Source organism: Balaenoptera musculus, chromosome 19 (genome assembly GCF_009873245.2).
Source record: "Balaenoptera musculus isolate JJ_BM4_2016_0621 chromosome 19, mBalMus1.pri.v3, whole genome shotgun sequence".
NCBI lineage: Eukaryota > Metazoa > Chordata > Mammalia > Artiodactyla > Balaenopteridae > Balaenoptera > Balaenoptera musculus.
This window is the reverse complement of record NC_045803.1, coordinates 9,202,301-9,219,834: the sequence shown is the minus strand read 5'-3', so window position 1 is coordinate 9,219,834 and position 17,534 is coordinate 9,202,301. Positions and strand designations below refer to the sequence as shown.

The 17,534-nt window shown below is 48.6% G+C and overlaps 1 protein-coding gene across 8 annotated transcripts in view; it reads right to left on the bottom strand.

The window, feature by feature from the left end:
- Positions 1-13,359, bottom strand: part of ZC3H4 (zinc finger CCCH-type containing 4) — a 42,865-nt gene extending 29,506 nt beyond the window's left edge. For 2 of the 8 annotated variants that reach the window (XM_036833673.1, XM_036833675.1), the window contains exon 1: positions 12,465-12,675. In XM_036833673.1, the coding sequence (XP_036689568.1) occupies positions 12,465-12,652 (188 nt within the window). In that variant the 5' untranslated portion in view covers positions 12,653-12,675. Of the gene's footprint in view, positions 1-11,247; positions 11,310-12,464; positions 12,676-12,725; positions 12,892-13,015 lie in introns of those variants that run through there. The other 6 variants (XM_036833672.1, XM_036833676.1, XM_036833674.1 and 3 more) reach the window with 6 other exon arrangements.
- Between the last annotated feature and the right edge of the window lie 4,175 nt (positions 13,360-17,534).

The window sequence follows — 17,534 nt, the reverse complement described above, 5'->3', positions numbered from 1 at the left end:
CTTGGCAAAAACAGTACCGGAAAGAAACCTCATGCTTCAAAGGAGGCTGGGCCCACCCACCAGTCTACAGATTTGGGCATCCTGCTTCCTTTTGTAGACCAAGTAACTCAACCAGCTCTGCGTCTTCCCTAGCGTGTGCTCTTGGTACGGAACCTGAGCCTCGGTTTTCTCATCTGCAGAACGGGATAAGTGTAGTACCTACCTCAAGGGGTTGTGAGGGTTAAACGAGATAACATGGATAAAACCCTTGACATGGGGGGCAGGCACAAAGTAAGTACCAGACAAATAATAGTTATTTGTATTAAGAACCAGCTAGCATGAGCACACCTCCACATGGATAATCCTCAACCAGCTGCAGTGCTTACTGGGAAGCATTTTTTTCTATGGAGAAGCTACAGCCAACTCCCCTCGGGGACCACTGCTAACTGCTGGCCAACAAGTTCTCACTTTTCTTGGCCCGTCTGTGCCACCGTCCTCTGCCAATAAATCCTGCTGACGAAACTGACAAATCGACATCTCCCCTTCCTCAGCTCTCATCTAGGTGGTATGAGAAAGTAACCAAGTGGCTGACCAGGAGGAAAAGGCACAACGAGAGCTGAGCCCCGGGAAAAAGGGAGAAAGGTCCCTTACAAAAATTAAGTTTGGGGCTTCCCTGGTGGCGCAGTGGTTGAGAATCTGCCTGCCAATGCAGGGGACACGGGTTCGAGCCCTGGTCTGGGAAGATCCCACATGCCGCGGAGCAACTGGGCCCGTCAGCCACAATTACTGAGCCTGCGCGTCTGGAGCCTGTGCTCCGCAACAAGAGAGGCCGCGATAGTGAGAGGCCCGCGCACCGCGATGAAGAGTGGCCCCCGCTTGCCACAACTGGAGAGAGCCCTCGCACAGAAACAAAGACCCAACACAGCCAAAAATTAAATAAATAAATAAATAAATAAAATTAAAAAAAAAAAAAAAATTAAGTTTGGCAACACGGAAATCCTCTAGACGAGAGTTGGATGGAAGCTGAAAGGGGCCTGCGTTTATGGATCTACCTGATTTACAAAAGAAAAAAGAGAGAGAAAGAGGAGAGACAGGCAAGAAACAAAAAAGATGAAAACCCATGGGAGCAGTGGCTGTTACCTGAAGATCATGAGAGCCCTTGACAAGAGGCGGCTAGGTTAATGTGAAGGTCAGGGTTATGATCATTGACTGCCCAAACTCTCAACAAATTGCCTGGGTAGGCTCTGAATGACCCATTAACTAGGGACAAGATTACAAAAATTACAAGGAGGCTCCGCCTCTTCAAATGTTAAACAACAGGCCTAAATGCAGAAGTCCAGGATCCCCAAATCCAACGCTGCAGGACAGTCATTTCCTAGGAGTGAAGGCAGGAGCCTTTCCTGTACAAACCCGGCTCCGGGCTCGCGGCTGAGGAAGGCCCCCGAGACCCTCCCTCGATTTCGGCCGTGGTGAAGCAGCCACGGGGGGAACCTCACTGAGGGATTTTCAGAGGCAGAAAATTCCTGAAATAAACCTCTGGGTCTTGCACATGTTTTTCAGCGTCCTTACTACCTAGGTTCATCAACCACAGAGCAAGAGCAAAGAAGCACTGTGTCTCCCTCCCCCTCAACATTCTCAGGTGTGGTCGTAACTGGCTCAGTGACATCACATCATTTCCATGGCAACATGCCCACATCACAGACACCACCTGAGCAGCAAGCACAAACCAACCACAGGAGAAGCCCAAGCCACAGCCTGAACCCCTCACTTCAACAGAAGCAAGACAGCCTGTCCAGTGCCAGGACCCTGACACGAACACACCTACTGCCAGAAGTCAACGTGGGGGAAATTGGAGAAATCTGAACCCGGACTGGGTATTTGAGATACTAAGTAATTATTGTTAATTTTGTTAGGCATGATTATGGTTCTGTGGTTATGTTAAAAAAAATTAAGTTAAAGATTCATACTGAAGGGGCTTCCCTGGTGGCGCGGTGGCTGAGAGTCTGCCTGCCAATGCAGGGGACACAAGTTCGCGCCCTGGTCTGGGAGGATCCCACGTGCCGCGGAGCGGCCGGGCCCGTGAGCCACAATTGCTCAGCCTGCGCGTCTGGAGCCTGTGCTCCGCAACGAGAGGCCACGACAGTGAGGGGCCCGCGCGCTGCGATGAAGAGTGGCCCCCACTTGCCGCAACTGGAGAAAGCCCTCACGCAGAAACGAGGACCCAACACAGCCCTAAATAAATAAACAAACAAATACTTAAAAAAAAAAAAAAAAGATTCATACTGAAGAATGTATGGGTGAAATAAGATGAGGTCTGGGATGTGCTTTAAAATACTCAAGGGGGATGGGGGGAGGTAGTGAGATGAACCAAAATTGGCAAAATGTGTATAACTTTTGAAACTGGTGATGGGTATAAGGCAATCTATGATACTATTTTCTCTTCTCTTAAATATGTTAGAAAATTTCCCTAAGAAAAAGTTAAAAAATAAAAAAGATGCCCTGGGTGGGGACAACCTCTCAGTAAAGTGAAGAGAGCTCATCAAGGTCCTCAAGAAGTTAATTTCCCTAGCAAAGAGTTGGAGTTCAAGGTGGGGGCCTCCACCAGCCCTCACCTCTCTGCTGTGGTTTCCTCAACTACAAAACCTTCCTGGGCACCCCAGGGTCTTATAAAATCCAAGAGCCATAGGAAATATTCACTACTAACATCCTGTAGCAGCAATTTCCATGCCAGGGACCACACTGCTGTGCTCTCCACTTCTGCACATCTGTCACTGAAACGCATTAACAAACGTATGCAGTAGCAATTCGTTAGTATTCCCATTTTACAGACAAATAAACTGAGGCTCAAAGATGAGAAGAAATATGCCCACAGGGTCACAGCAGGAAGAAGCAGAACTGGAACCAGAGTCCAGGACTTTCTGACTCCAGGTCCAGCTCTTAACCTCAACCCTTGAGACAATTAGAAATTATCCAAAAAAGAATAATTTACTAAACAGGCCAACAAACAAAACAACTCTCACCCTGAACTTTATACTTGAGTTGGAAAAAAGTTAAGACATAGGTACAGAAAACAGATTAAATGAAACAGTACTGCAAAAAATGCCAAAGTAAGGTACTAAGACACTGGGCAAGCTCCTTAAACACTCTGTGACCTGTTTCATTTGTGAAGTGAAGGCAGTAAAGGAACCTCCAGGATGGATATATATCCTCGTAGGAAGAATTCCCTGAGACCATGTAAATCAAGTGTTTAGCACCAACCTGGCCCAGAATAACTGCTTTGGAGTAAAAAACTATCAACATGCAAAGACACAAAGCCAATCCAGGCCATCCAACATCAAATGGAATTGGGACATTCAAAAATATGACCAAAAGACATCTGGATAGTTTAGGGAACAAGAGGTGCCCAGAAGGGACTTCCCTGGTGGTGCAGGGGTTAAGAATCTGCCTGCCAATGCAGGGGACACAGGTTTGAGCCCTGGTCTGGGAAGATCCCACATGCCATGGAGCAACTAAGCCCATGCGTCACAACTACTGAGCCTGCACTCTAGAGCCCGTGAGCCACAACTACTGAGCCTGCGTGCCACAACTACTGAAGCCCGTGCACCTAGAGCCCATGCTCTGCAACAAGAGAAGCCACCACAATGAGAAGCCTGCGCACCGCAACGAAGAGTAATCCCGCTCCCCGCAACTAGAGAAAGCCCACGCCCAGCAATGAAAACCCAACGCAGCCAAAATAAGTAAGTAAATAAATAAATAAATAGTGTCTTAAAAAAAAAAAAAAAAAAGACGTGCCCACAAAGGTCCAAGGAATCCTAGCAAAAAAACAAATAGGACTTATCCCAAGAGGGACAGAAAGCAACATGAATCCAAGGGAAGAAAATTCCAGTCCTCTAATGCTAGAAGGATCGCTACACTCCCAAGTGTGTGGCATCCACACTGGGGTTCGTCCAAGCACACAAACCTCTTAGGCAGAACATTTCTGTAGAGTTTAAAACAAGCTGACCAAGAAAAACCCAGCTTGCTAGCTGAATCTCTAAGTCAAAAGTGTCCTTTTCTTTGCTCAAATAGCTATTCTCCTACTCCCACTCACTCTGAAAACAGCTCGTGTTCTTGACAGAGGCATCTCTCTGATCCAAGTTTTTCCTGTCAGATGAACCTCTGAAATCTGCTTCGCAGCAACAAAGAATTTCCTAACCACCTTCTCAGGCCAACCACGCTTTGGATTGCTTAAAGCTGGAAAGATGCTGGTTCTCATCCAAAGAGAGACGATTTTTATTATTCCAGAAAGGAAAATCGAACCATGAAACCTGTGAGCTAAGACTTCTTGTTTATAATTTTTTCAGGGGAATCAATTTGCTTCCATTCAGCCAAGACAAAGTATTAACATTTTCCTCTTAAAAGAGACCTGGCCTAGGACGCAAAGATTTCTTGTTCATATACGCAATTATCTGTATACAATTATTTGTTAACTTCCAGTCAACGGTGGGCTCCTGGAGGGCGGAGAAGAAAGAGGCTGGCAGTCATCCCTGAGTTTCCAAGGGCCCAGCACAGGGCCAGGTATAGACTGGGTGGGTGCTTGGGATATGGTCTACACAAACAGGCATCAATCTCAGCCATCCACACCCTCTTTGTCAATTTCACCAACATAGACATTGGACCATTTCCCAGGCAGCAACCTGGATCACTTAAAACTCTGAATAGGTCACTGAGGGGTTGCCTTTGGTCACAAACTCATTCCCCAAGGTGTTTATCGAGGGCTTCCTGATAGACCAGAGGACAAATGACAAGAGGCCCTATGTGACTGGTGCATCACCGAGCAGATGAACGTGGCTGCCGGTCAGCCGCCTCAGGGCTGCAGCCAGGGGCTGCCTCTGTCGCTGAAAGGCTGTGCCTCCGGGGACTGCTCTGGTGCCCCGTGCAAGGGCAGGGGCTGGAATCCCAAGGAAACCTAAGCCCTGGTGTCTGCTAGGAAAACGAGGGGGGCAATAATCCAAGCCACCTGCAGTGGAGGTTTCGCCCAGTGACACTCACGTCTGGGCCCAGCTCCCTTGGGTCGGGCCATAGAAGGGACGTGTTAGCGGCCATCCATTTCCGCACTGGGCTTCAAGAGGTCTCCGGTTCCTTCTAATGGACGAACATCCCTTCAATTTAAAGGTTCCAAAGCCTGGGTGTGGGCCTCTACACCCACTGGAAGGAGTGGAACACAGGGATGACGGAACCTCAACAAGCCAGGGAGGGGCAGTAGCACAGCCCCCCTCTCTCTGGGGACAACTTTAAAGTCCCCTCCCATTGCCCCCAACACCTCCACCACCACAACAAAGATAAATGACGGTGGCTGCTGTGTACACCCTTCAGGCACTAGGCCTACAAGACCAGCGCAGAGGGCAGCAAAAAACACTTTAGGCCGTGCGGGCCGCACAGTCTCTGTCCCACCTAGTCAACTCTGCTGTTCAGCGCAAAAGCAGCCGCAGACAAGATAAACGAATGTTCCAATAAAACTCAGCTTATAAACTTTCACAAAGCCACATTTAACCTCTGCGGTACTCTGCTTTTTCTACCCTCTTCCATTTGTTTTCCACATACAGGAGGCAAATCAATAAATGGACCTTATATCCCACTAATGCCTGCATGCTGCAGTTTGAGAGATATTGTGCCAGATCCAGGACGGCCTCTGGGTATAGACCTCAGGGCTGGGTACAGGTTGGCTGGGTTCTAACTGCCTCCACACCCAACAGCTCTGTGACCTTCAACAAGTGACTTCACCTCTGTTTCAGTTTCTCAGCAGTAGGGCTAAGGTGAGCTAATGCATGAAAAGCACTCAGACGGCCCCGGGCAGATAATTGTTGACCTTCACATGACAATGCCCAAGAGGTACTGTCACACCTTTGGGAAGGCCAGGAGACTGACCTAGGAGATGAGTAACTCTTGCGGCACATCCCGTCTGCCTGACACCCACGTCCACAGCCAGCCGCCACCGCTCCCCACCATCTCTCTACCAGAACTGGGCCTGCCTGGTGGGGAGGGAGCAGGCGGCATGCAGGCTCTGTTAAGCTTTATGGCTCTGAAGTGTAGGGTTTTCTGGGATCACTCAACAGGGACAAGGGATCCAGCCTGGAATTCAGCTAAGCTGCTGAGCCAAGGTTTCTCTACCGGCTCTTCCCGGGATCTAGCCGCTTGGCCGGCCCTTACCATTCATTCTCAAGGCATCTACCCTGCAGCTGGGTATCAGGAGCTGCAGCCATGCCTCGCCGTGGCCAGAAGCGGCAGAAGGCAGGGCAGATACGGGAAGGTAACATGAGGCCTGGTAAAGGCAGTACCAACTTCTGCCCAACTCTAAATAAAGTCCCGAGGAGAGAAGGGCTCCTTGAAAACTGTTCGGCTCCAAGAAAAGCACGAGACAAGCCTGGCTGCTGAATGAACAAAACCTTAACTGACTCGGCCAAATCACCAAGGGGTGGGAGAATCTTGGAGCTGGGACAGACCTTGCTCATTTCTCTCGGACTCTGGTGAGGGTAAAGGACTTACTTCAGGGGACGTGACTGGTTAGCAGTGGGTGAGGTGCTGGAGCGCTGGCTTCCCTGGTCTCAGGAGGCCCACCGAGGCTGTAGCCCTGACTCAGACTCTCAATTGCAAAAGATGAGCAGGGGAAGGTAGCCACCACGAGCTCAAGGAAGCACGACTGCTGCAGCATCGTACAATAAGGACACTGAACCAGCAAGAAGTGCCTTCAGACGGCTCCCACTTAGTTGAAACCCCAATCAGCTCCTCGCAATTAAATCGCTGACCAGAAACCTGACAAGTGAAGGATAAACTGACTTCCTTCAAAAACACAGATGTTATTCTTACTTCTGTTTATACACCAGACTGTAAATTCTATTTAGAGTTTTTTCTCTAGTAGGGACAGCAGGAAGATAAAGAAACCAAGATTCTCTGAATGCCAGGCAGTGTGGGTGTTCTGCGTGTGCCCATTTGACGGCAATGCCCCTGAGAGGAGGGCATTATCCTCGGCGGCCAGTGCACACTGAACACAATCTTATCTGCCTCCAAACCCACGCTGTTCCTTCGTATCCTGTTGCCACCTCCAATGTTCAAAAGATGTCACCACTTGCCTCACAAATAGCGAGCTGAGTCACCAGCTCACACAGATGAAAAATAACAAAAAAAAAAAAAAACAAGAGAAAGATCCTCTACCCAGAGCAATTTGGCCAACAGAAGCAAATTATGCTCTGAGCAAATAACCTATGTACTACTAAAAAAATTATTCCAAAAGCAGGATGCAACTACGTCTACACCAACTAACAGGCCATGTCTTCATCTTGGTCATCAACTGACTAAGGGTCAGAAATGTATTTTAAGAACTGCCCTCATGGGCTTCCCTGGTTGCTCAGTGGTTAAGAATCTGCCTGCCAACGCACGGGACACGGGTTCGAGCCCTAGTCCGGTAAGATCCCACACGCCGCGGAGCAACTAAGCCCGTGCGCCACAACTACTGAGCCTGTCCTCTAGAGCCCGTGAGCCACAACTACTGAAGCCCGCAGGCCAAGAGCCCATGCTCCGCAACAAGAGAAGCCACCGCAATGAGAAGCCCATGTACCGCAACGAAGAGTAGCCCCTGCTCACCGCAACTAAAGAAAGCCCACGCGCAGCAACGAAAACCCAAGGCAGCCAAAAATAAATAAACTAAAAAAAAAAAAAAATTTGAAGAACTGCTCTCATAACCTCATATTGTTACTAAATCCAGGCAAAAAACTTTGCACAATGTCTTCAAGACTGCATCTTCATGAACTATCAAAAGCGAAAGAGGCCTGCAGCAAAGACTCAGCCGATAAATTTGGAAAGCCAAATCCATGATACCAAACAATCTCAGTTTTTGTTTTTGTTTTTTAAATTTATTTTATTTATTTATTATTTTTGGCTGCGTTGGGTCTTCGTTGCTGCACGTGGGCTTTCTCTAGTTGCGGCGAGTGGGGGCTACTCTTTGTTGCGGTGCGAGGGCTTCTCATTGCGGTGGCTTCTCTTGTTGTGGAGCACGGGCTCTAGGCACGCGGGTTTCAGTAGTCGTGGCTCGTGGGGTCTAGAGCACAGGCTCAGTAGTTGTGGCGCATGGGCTTAGTTGCTCCGCGGCCTGTGGGATCTTCCTGGACCAGGGCTCGAACCCGTGTCCCCTGCATTGGCAGGCGGATTCTTAACCACTGTGCCACCAGGGAAGCCCCAACAATCTCAGTTTTACCTTAACTTACTCAAATGAACTTTATATGCCACCCAAACAGGCAGCTTTTCCCCTCTTTCCATTGGGTTCTAACTCTGAAACCGACCTCAAACCATTTAACAGTATTCCCTCCACCAATGAGCAGACCGCTCCTCCCGATCTTGGAATCAGCTTATTAAATACCAACTGCCAGAAATCTCAGAAACAATCCTTTTTTTCCTCCTGTTATGTCAGTAGTTATGTTACCAAGGTACATGTGAGCACCTTGCTCATTTAGAAACTCAGCCACTTCACTTCCTATTTGCTCTGCATTATTTTCTTCTAACCTCCTAATCTGGGTCAGAACCAGTCACTGGTACTAGAAAATATCGTCTGCAGGGACCAACATTAGGTTCTCTGGAATATGGTTTGACCTGAAGCTACCCACAGAGGCTTGGAAATAGTTTCACTAGCGATTTTCACCATAGAGGTTATTTACTGTAACTGGATCTGGCCTACACAACAAGATGGTTCTAGGAACCTGATAACCACAAAAATGTAACACAAGCAAACAACAAGTAAGGCAACCCTGAGACATCCACTTTTCGCACATCAGGGAAGGAAAAAGATCTAAGAGAAAGGAGCGGAGGTAGAGGCATTATTCAACAACAAATTACTGAACCAGCCCGATATGAAATTGTCTACATTCAACTGGAGGGAAATCACAAACTCAGAATCAACCATTCATCTCTAACTTGCCAGTCAACAGCTGGGAAAGCCTTCATTTCTACAGGTGCAAAACAATTTTCCCTTGGGATCAGTCTTCCTGGCTGAGGCAAAGCCATACTAGTGGTTTTCTAAAATAGCTAGCTCTACTTTAAGAAAACTCCGGCTTGTTAATAATCAAAAATTTAAACCTTCAGAGCAAATCGAAACCCTATCTGGGAGATAGTACAGATGATGAATTAGAAAGCCCTTTTGCGGAATCACATTTTTTTCTTTTGAAGAGCAAATTTGAGGGGAATAAAAAATATAAAGGGGTTTATGACCAGAATAACTATGTTTTCATGGTCACAAGTGATTCTGTTTCTACTGGGAGATTTTTATTTGCTTTCAGATTAAAGCTCTCCCCAGAGAACATAAAAATTTTAAAGATTACAAGTGTACAAGAGCTGCTGTTGAATCAGGGATTCTGAGTGACACCCTTTTTTTTTTTTTTTTTTTTTTTTTGCAACATCCATTAATTTGAAATTTAACTAATACTGGTACATCAGTTTGAGGGGGAAAAGGTAGTACTGTGACATTTCAAAAACAAAGACTACTGAAATAGTTTGACATAATTACTGGGGCTTCTTGGATTTGATGGATGAGATTCCTTTGAGAAGGAAAAAACAATAAACCCATGTGTTGATATGCCTGAGCGTTTTTAAGTGCTTGAGGAAATATTTTAACATTAACGACAGCTAAAATTTTCACTTATAAAAGAAATGCAATTTCCTTAACATTTCATTTTAAAAGTAAAGTTAAAAAAGCATCCTTCTACACTTAGTAGTCCTTGTCACTTGGAAGGTTCATCTGTTAGCATCCAGTTTCTGCACTTGGCTCCTGGAGGAGAAATTTTACAAAGAATGGGAAACTTCAAATAAATGCAATTCATTTTCGGCTGACCCTGCGCACTGGATAGTGTGTTCAGTTTGTGCTTCAGACATTGTTTTGCAGGAATACTGGACTGTGTGGACACTTCTTCCTCCCACAAATGATTTTACATACCTAAGATCATCACGGCAGTTAAGTTGTGAACATACCGAGAAGAAGAACAAAACAAGTGACCCACTGAATTGAAGTTTACATGTTTCCTCATCTAAATGTCGGTGAATTTTTTTCCTCCTAAGAATGGAAAAAAGGAAACAGGATCTTGGGAGGGGAAGAGGACTGTGTGTTAAAAAGTTTTCTCTAACAAAGTATGTCAGGGACCAAAAGTGGGCAAGAGGGAAAATGGAACTTCAACGTGTTTTGTCTTTTAACGGAAGAACTTATGCTTGTAAAACACATCAGAAGTAGTGTTTGGTTCTGCAAGTCATTTCTGTTGCTGTTTTTTTCCTTGTACATGTAGGAGAGGGGGGACTGGGGGCCGGAGGAAGTGTTCTCTCCACCATGGCTGGGCGTGTAACACGTTTGCATCGACTTTTCACGGTCAGGCATGTGCTTTCGAACAAAGGAACAGTGGAGACGGGGAGAGGAGACTGAGGCTTGACACACTTTACAGATTTGGTGCTTAAACAGTACTTTACAAATGACTTGCTTAATTTAAACGTCCATCACCATAAGAGACATCGGAGTCAAATGAGAAAATTGGATCTACTTGAACCACAATCTTTTTGGGGCGGTTGGGGCAGAGGGGAGGGAGAACATTAACTTGCACGCAAGCATCATAAACCAAATTCAGTAACCTCGTCTCCTACAAATGGACTTGAAGTATCCACTTTCTTCAAAGATGAAGGCTGGAGACAAAGCAATGGACTGAAATGTCAAGAGGGGTACCAAGGGCTTGAAAACATATGGGCCTTTTACAGAGGTTTTTGTCATGTTACAGTAATACACTTTCTTTTTTGAAAAAACTGTGTACATCAAATTTTAAAAATTAAACATTGAAAAGGATGTGCAAGTCTAAAAGGGCTCAACAGGGTTACAATCCTGATTTGAACATATCAATTCACGCTCTCAAGCATCACTTTGGTCTAAAGGCGAGGAGGAAGGCAGGCAGGAAAGGGACAAAAAGAGGGAGATAATTGAATTACTCAATAAAAGAGGCTACTTACCATCCCAACCCATTGTAAGACATACACTTCTGACATAAGAGAACTCCTTAGAGGTCGAATAAAGCGTGTAAGCACCTTTGAGTAATGCACCTGCCCCCAAGAGGGGGCCCGGAAGCCCAACATGGGCTTAGCGAACAGACCTTTGCTAATCTGTTTATTTCCTTGAACTGGAGTCAGGCTGCGATGGGCTGCGATTCCCAGGACGATACATTTAATTAGAACAAAACAGAACAAAACAAAAAAAAATTTGTAAAAGCTCACCAAACTGCTGCACTTGTGTCTCTGAATGTGGGTGGCATTTCTTTTAAAAGGCAAAGTATGGTCTGTGAAGGAGAAAGGGAAAAGGGGAGGTGGGAGTGGGGAGAAGGGGCCGTGGTGCCTGGCATGGGAAGCCCTAGCTAAGACCCCTGTCTAAGGGAGGGTCCTCTGCGACTCCCCAGCCCCGGGCTGCGACGGGCCAGCCATCTGTCCAGCACCTTCTCTTCCCCTCCCCACCCCCACTCCCTCCAAGACTCACTTTCCTGCCGGCTGAAACCCTTCTACGATTTCCAAATCCACTCTCTAGCCACCTCTTCCCCTGCCCCACCAAAAAAGAGTGGGCGAACCCTGCACCCCAACCTTCTGCTAGCGCAGGGTAAATGGGGCCCCAACCTCTCGCTGAAACGCGCCGGGCTGGCCCCTTTATCACCCTCCAGAGAAGGACATGGGGCGAGCCCATTTCGTACTTAATAAAGGGGAGGGGGGTCCTGCCTTTCACCCCTTGCCAAAGCACAAGGAAACCTCGTTTTTTTTTCTCCCGGAAGGGATGGCGCCCCATTTTAGCCCGAAAAAGGAGGGAACCCCACGAGAAAGAGGGGACCAACTTCCTCTCCTCTCCAAGGCAGGGAAACCAAACCTCACCAGCTTCCCCCCCAACCCCCACCAATAAACGCATCACCTACCTACGAAAATCAGGAGGACCCCTCCCTTTAAGGAAAGCATGGGGAAGGGTCTTCTCCCCAAAAGGAGGCAGGGGCTTCCAAAGGGGCAAAAGATCCTCCCAATTTTGCCCCCTAGAGAATAGCTAGGAAACACCTCCCGCCAAAAAAAAGTGCAAGAGGCCCCCACCGAAAGGACCCCCCGTAAGGATGGAGAAATTAACGAACCCCCACTTCCTGCCTCCTACAAAAGCTAGGGTACCTCTCCAAGTAGGGCAGGGCACACCTCCCCCAGGAGAAAGGATACTGCCGGGGTCTGGGAGCCCACCCCCCCCGACTCCAAACCCCTAAGAGCGGGGCTGTTGCTCGAGATCCCCCCCAAAAGGGTCCGGGAGCCCCTCCCCCATTCCCTTCCCCGAAGCCAGGCGACGGGCAGGCGGGCCCGTGGCTGCCAGCTCCGGGAGCAGGGGCAGCCAGGACCCCGGTGGGCCTCCGAAGCCCCCCGCCCCCGGCGCCCCCTCCCCAGGGCGGGCGCGGGGGGTCCGGGGGGCGCCTCCTCACCTTCCCCTCAGCATGGCGCCCAAAAAAGACAGAGCGAGAGCGAGGGAGAGCGGGCGAGCGCCGCGAGGGGGGGGAAACGCATGAGGCCGGGAGAGAAAGCAAGTGAGAAAGAGCGAGCGAGCGAGAGACACCCACCGACCCCGCCCTTCCTCCTCCTCCTCCTCCTCCTCCGCGGCCCGGCCCAACATGGCGGCCGCCCCCTTCCTCCTCCTCCTCAACCTCCCCCCGGGGACGCCGCCCCGGCCGGGCCGGGGGCCTGACCTGTCGTCAGGGAGCGGGAGGCGGTGGTGGAGGAGGTGCGGGGTGGCCAGGCAGGCGTCGGGGGAACACGGAGGAGGCGAAGGCGTTGATGGCGGTGGCGGCGATGGCGGCGGCAGCGACTCTGATGGCGGCGGCGGGGGGGTCCCGGGCGCGGCCTCCATCGTTCCTTTGGGGGGGGAGGGGATGTTAATGCACGAAAAAGGACTGCTTGGGCGTGGCGGGAGGGGCACACTTCAGCTCTGAGGGCTCCTGATAGGAATGGGTATATATTTTTTCAGTTTCGGAATCACCTCTGCGCCGACCTCCGCGTAGGCCGCACGGCCTAGGCCTCAGCGGGCCGCTCGCCGCCTGCTTTCTCCGCAGCCCGCCCCTGGGGTCACTCGCTCACAGGCGCGGGGCCCTCATCGGGGCGAGAGAACCCACCACACACACACCGCTGCGGGCCCGGGGATGGGAGACCCGGGGGACACGGACACTGGTGGGTGGTTCGGTGTAATTAGCGCGGGCCGCGCGCAATGGAGCAAGCGAGGGGGAAAGGGAAAAGAGGAGAGCGAGCGAGGGTGATTAAAAAAAAAAAAAAAAAGGAATTTAGGAAAAGGAAACGGGCCGCGGAGACAGGCCGACGGTCTGTCAGTCTGCCCGCCCTTGGTGCCCCGGCTTCCCGGCCCCCGCCGCAGTCAGAAATTCACACAAAATGGCGGCTCGGGCCCGGACGTGCCAAGAGGCTGAGGCGGGAGGAAGGGCGAGGTAGGAGGGGGAACTGGGAGGTGGAGGCGGCGTCACGTGGAGGAGAGAGGCACAGACTGCTCTCCCGAAGGGCCGCGGAAAGAGCCGAAGGGAGAGAGAGAGGCCGAGGCAAGGCGGAAAAAGCCGGAAGGAGCTGAGCTGAAGATCGCGAGGGGCGGAAAGAGCCGAAGTTGTTAACGGGGGTGGGGCTAGAGAAAGAATGGGAGGCCCCGGGGAGCCGGAAATAGCCGAAGCGAATCGGGACTGGGAAAAAACAAGGAACTGAGGTGATCCGGAAAGAAGCGAAGGCGGTGTCTAGGGTGGGTGACAGGAGGCGGAAACAGCCGACTGACAACCGGCGGCGGTAATAGGATTTAGACGGAAAAAGCTGAAGTGTGGGGCTAGTGAAGCGATTAATTAAGAGAGTAAAATACTTTGAGGAATTCGCTCGAGAGCAAGCGGGGAGAACCGAAAATTGCTACCTTGAGGGAAGGCGGGAAGAGTCGAAAGTTTTAAGTGGAAGAATGGGAAAGAAGGAATTCGGGCTATGGAGAGAAAAAAATAACCTAAGGCTGGAGACCGGTTGCCTGGAGTTGTAGGTTTCCGGAGGATGAAGCTGAACAGGCCCGGAGATGACATCATTAGAGACCTGGGTTGATGATGTTATCCTTGGGCGGTGCGGGTGGGCGGGGAGGGCGGTCCTTGGTAGTGCTTTGGAGGAGTTAAGAACCTAGAGCTCGCTTAGTAGGTGGAAGATCTTAAATGCTGGACATGGGAGCACTGACTGGGTTCGAGTATAAAAATGTAAAATCTTTTGATCCTCACAACTGTACTAAGGGAAGCTACTATTGGCTGACCTTTTTTTTTTTTAAGTGAGAATTATTTTATTTATTTATTTATTTATTGGCTGCTTTGGGTCTTCGTTGCTGCACGCGGGCTTTCTCTAGTTGCGGCGAGCGGGGCTACTCTTCGTTGTGGTGCGCGGGCTTCTCATTGCGGTGGCTTCTCTTGCTGCGGAGCGCGGGCTCTAGGCGCGCCGGCTTCAGTAGTTGCAGCACGCGGGCTCAGTAGTTGTGGCGCACGGGCCTAGTTGCTCCGCGGTGTGTGAGATCTTCCCGGACCAGGGTTCGAACCCGTGTTCCCTGCATCGGCAGGCAGATTCTTAACCACTGTGCCACCAGGGAAGTCCAAGCTGCCCGTTTAATGGGTGCAGACTGAACCTCGCGGTGTCTAGGTAATTGGCTCAAGATCATAGGATTAGCTTTAAGGAGCATAACAAGATTTTTAATCAGAGCTAGTATTCCATTGCCTCCTGCAAAAATTCTGTTCAGTACTGTTTACAAGAGAGGATCTTCATTCGATGCTTTTGTGAGCTCCTTGTACAGTGCCAAGTCCTGTGATGGGCGAATGGAACATAGTTTCTTTTTGGAGCTTAAAAACTGATAATGCCCCAGGGGAAAGAAACTCTAGGTTGAAGAGTAAGCGGGGACTCCTATTATACTGGGGGACAGGGTTGTTTAAGCTGAGACATGAAGAAGAGATAATTCCAGGCAGAAGAAACAGCTTATTTCAGGCCCTGAAACAAGGCAAGGACCACTTAGTTTCCAGGAACAGAGAAAACCCTGGAGACAGAGGTGCCAGATCACCCGCTATATTAATCTTACTATAAAATTTAAAATGTCCCAAACCTGGTCTGGGACACAAGCTCTTCGTGTGGGTAATTTACAATCTCTTTCAGGGAAGAAATTGGCATTCCTGATAAAGTGAAATGATTAAGCCATTTTCTATTGAATTTTGATGGAATGAAACTTCTGGGAAATCAGTGGCCCACCCGGTTAACAGTCAGCTGACTGCCAGCCAAGAATCTGCTATCTTTAACCGGATCATCTTTTCTTCCTGGATCTAATCTGTAGTCTAATAGGGTTATTTAACAATTCTCTTCTATAAAATGACCTTACCAAGAGAAAATGTTTCAGTTGGCCTACAAGAGACCTTTTTTCCTTGCATGCATGATTGTAATAAAACATTGGCACATGCTCATAACTAAATTGTCCAAACAAGGTTTTCTTTTTTTAACACAAGGAGAGCTAGTAGAGCAGGATTGTGAGAATGGAAAGGAAAAGCACAGAAGTGGGTCATTATGTATAATTGTGAAAGGTGCCATTCCCCTTCTATGCCTTGATTTCTGAACCCCGTGTATTCTAGTTATAGACAAAACAATACTAGGTGAGACCACAGACCACGTCTAGGAAGATGGTACCGTCTTTTCAAGATGTGGTCTCCAGTTGGCATCATTTCTGAAGCTTCAATAAGCAACAATTCTAGAGGGCTATCTGCTTTTGAGGGCCATCTGCTTTTAGGTAATGAGGAAAATGAAAATATCAGCGAATCCCAGGAAGCAAGATTTCTCCATGCTTTTTCAGTGTCATACTACAACGTTGTCCACCACGAGCTTCTGACATTCTAGATGACACTTGGACTTAATATTTAATTGTTGATTAGGGTCCAGACTCAGTAAAGTTATGGAAGATTCTCACGTTTCAAAGTGATTTTTTTCTGCCAGAAAAGACAACCCTGAAAGACATTAACCAGTTTTGTATCAAACTTTCCAACTTAATTCCGGCATTTTTTCCCCACTGTCTGTACATATTCATATCTCATGTCCTCCCTTGAACCAGCTTTATTTCTCTGCTAGTTCCCCCATTGATAAGTTAACTAACATCTTTGATACGTGCTCACCATGGTTTTGTGTGAGGGTGATGTTTTTAACTTTTAAAAATGTATACTGTGAAAACAGGTAGTAAAGTTCAGGGATGGTGATGTTGGCAGAAATAGGGCAGAGGCAAAAAAAAAAAAAAAGTTCCCAACAGTGATGACAATCATTATTCCAATGAAGGGGAATTGATGACCCTTCCAATTTGAAAGGATCCAAGGTAAACAATCTGCCACCAGTGGCTGGTAAGTGTGAGACCTTTTCACAGAACTACTTGTGCCTTGAGGACCAGCTTGGGTTCAGTCCCCAATATAATACTTTCACTAGATGCTGGGCCTGCCCACTTCATCTCTTGGTGCCTCAGATAATGCACCATCACCTGGGATTCTGTGGCCAGTCAGTGGTCTTCACAGAACCCATGAATATGCCAAGAGCTGATTATTAGTACTAGAAGAATCAATCACCAGACAGACCATGGCTTTTTATAAAACCCCAAGGTTTATTTCTCCTTGAGAGGCTACCAGAGGTCCACAGACTACCCTTATTTTTATTTTTATTACTTTATTGAAGACTAGCATACATACAGAAAAAATATAATCACAAGTGTTGTGAAAATTAATAAACAGAAACCTCATTTAAGATGGAGTCAGGGACTTCCCTGGTGGCGCAGTGGTTGAGAATCTGCCTGCCAATGCAGGGGACACGGGTTTGAGCCCTGGTCTGGGAGGATCCCACATGCCGCGGAGCAACTAAGCCCGTGTGCCACAATTACTGAGCCTGCGCGTCTGGAGCCTGTGCTCCGCAACAAGAGAGGCCGCGATAATGAGAGGCTCGCGCATCGCGATGAAGAGTGGCCCCCACTTGCCGCAACTAGAGAAAGCCCGCGCACAGAAACGAAGACCCAACACAGCCATAAATAAATAAATAAACCCAAAGTTAAAAAAAAACCTGAAAATACAGTATGAATTCAACTTTAAAAAAAAAAAAAAGAATCTGCCTGCAATGCAGGGGACATGGGTTCGAGCCCTGGTCCGGGAAGATCCCACGTGCCGCGAAGCAACTAAGCCCATACACCACAACTACTGAGCCCGCGTACCACAACTACTGAAGCCCACGTGCCTAGAGCCCGTGCTCCGCAACAAGAGACGTCGCCACAATAAGTCCGCGCACCGCAACGAAGAGCAGCCCCCGCTCGCCACAACCAGAGAAAGCCCAGGGCAGCAACGAAGACCCAGCGCAGCCAAAAATAAATAAATTTATAAAAAAAAGAAAAGATGGCGTCAAGAGTCCAGAAGGGGGAGCTCTCATGCCCTGCTCCTTGATGCCAATTGTATACCCCACGGAAAGAAACTACCTTGCACTCCCAAACA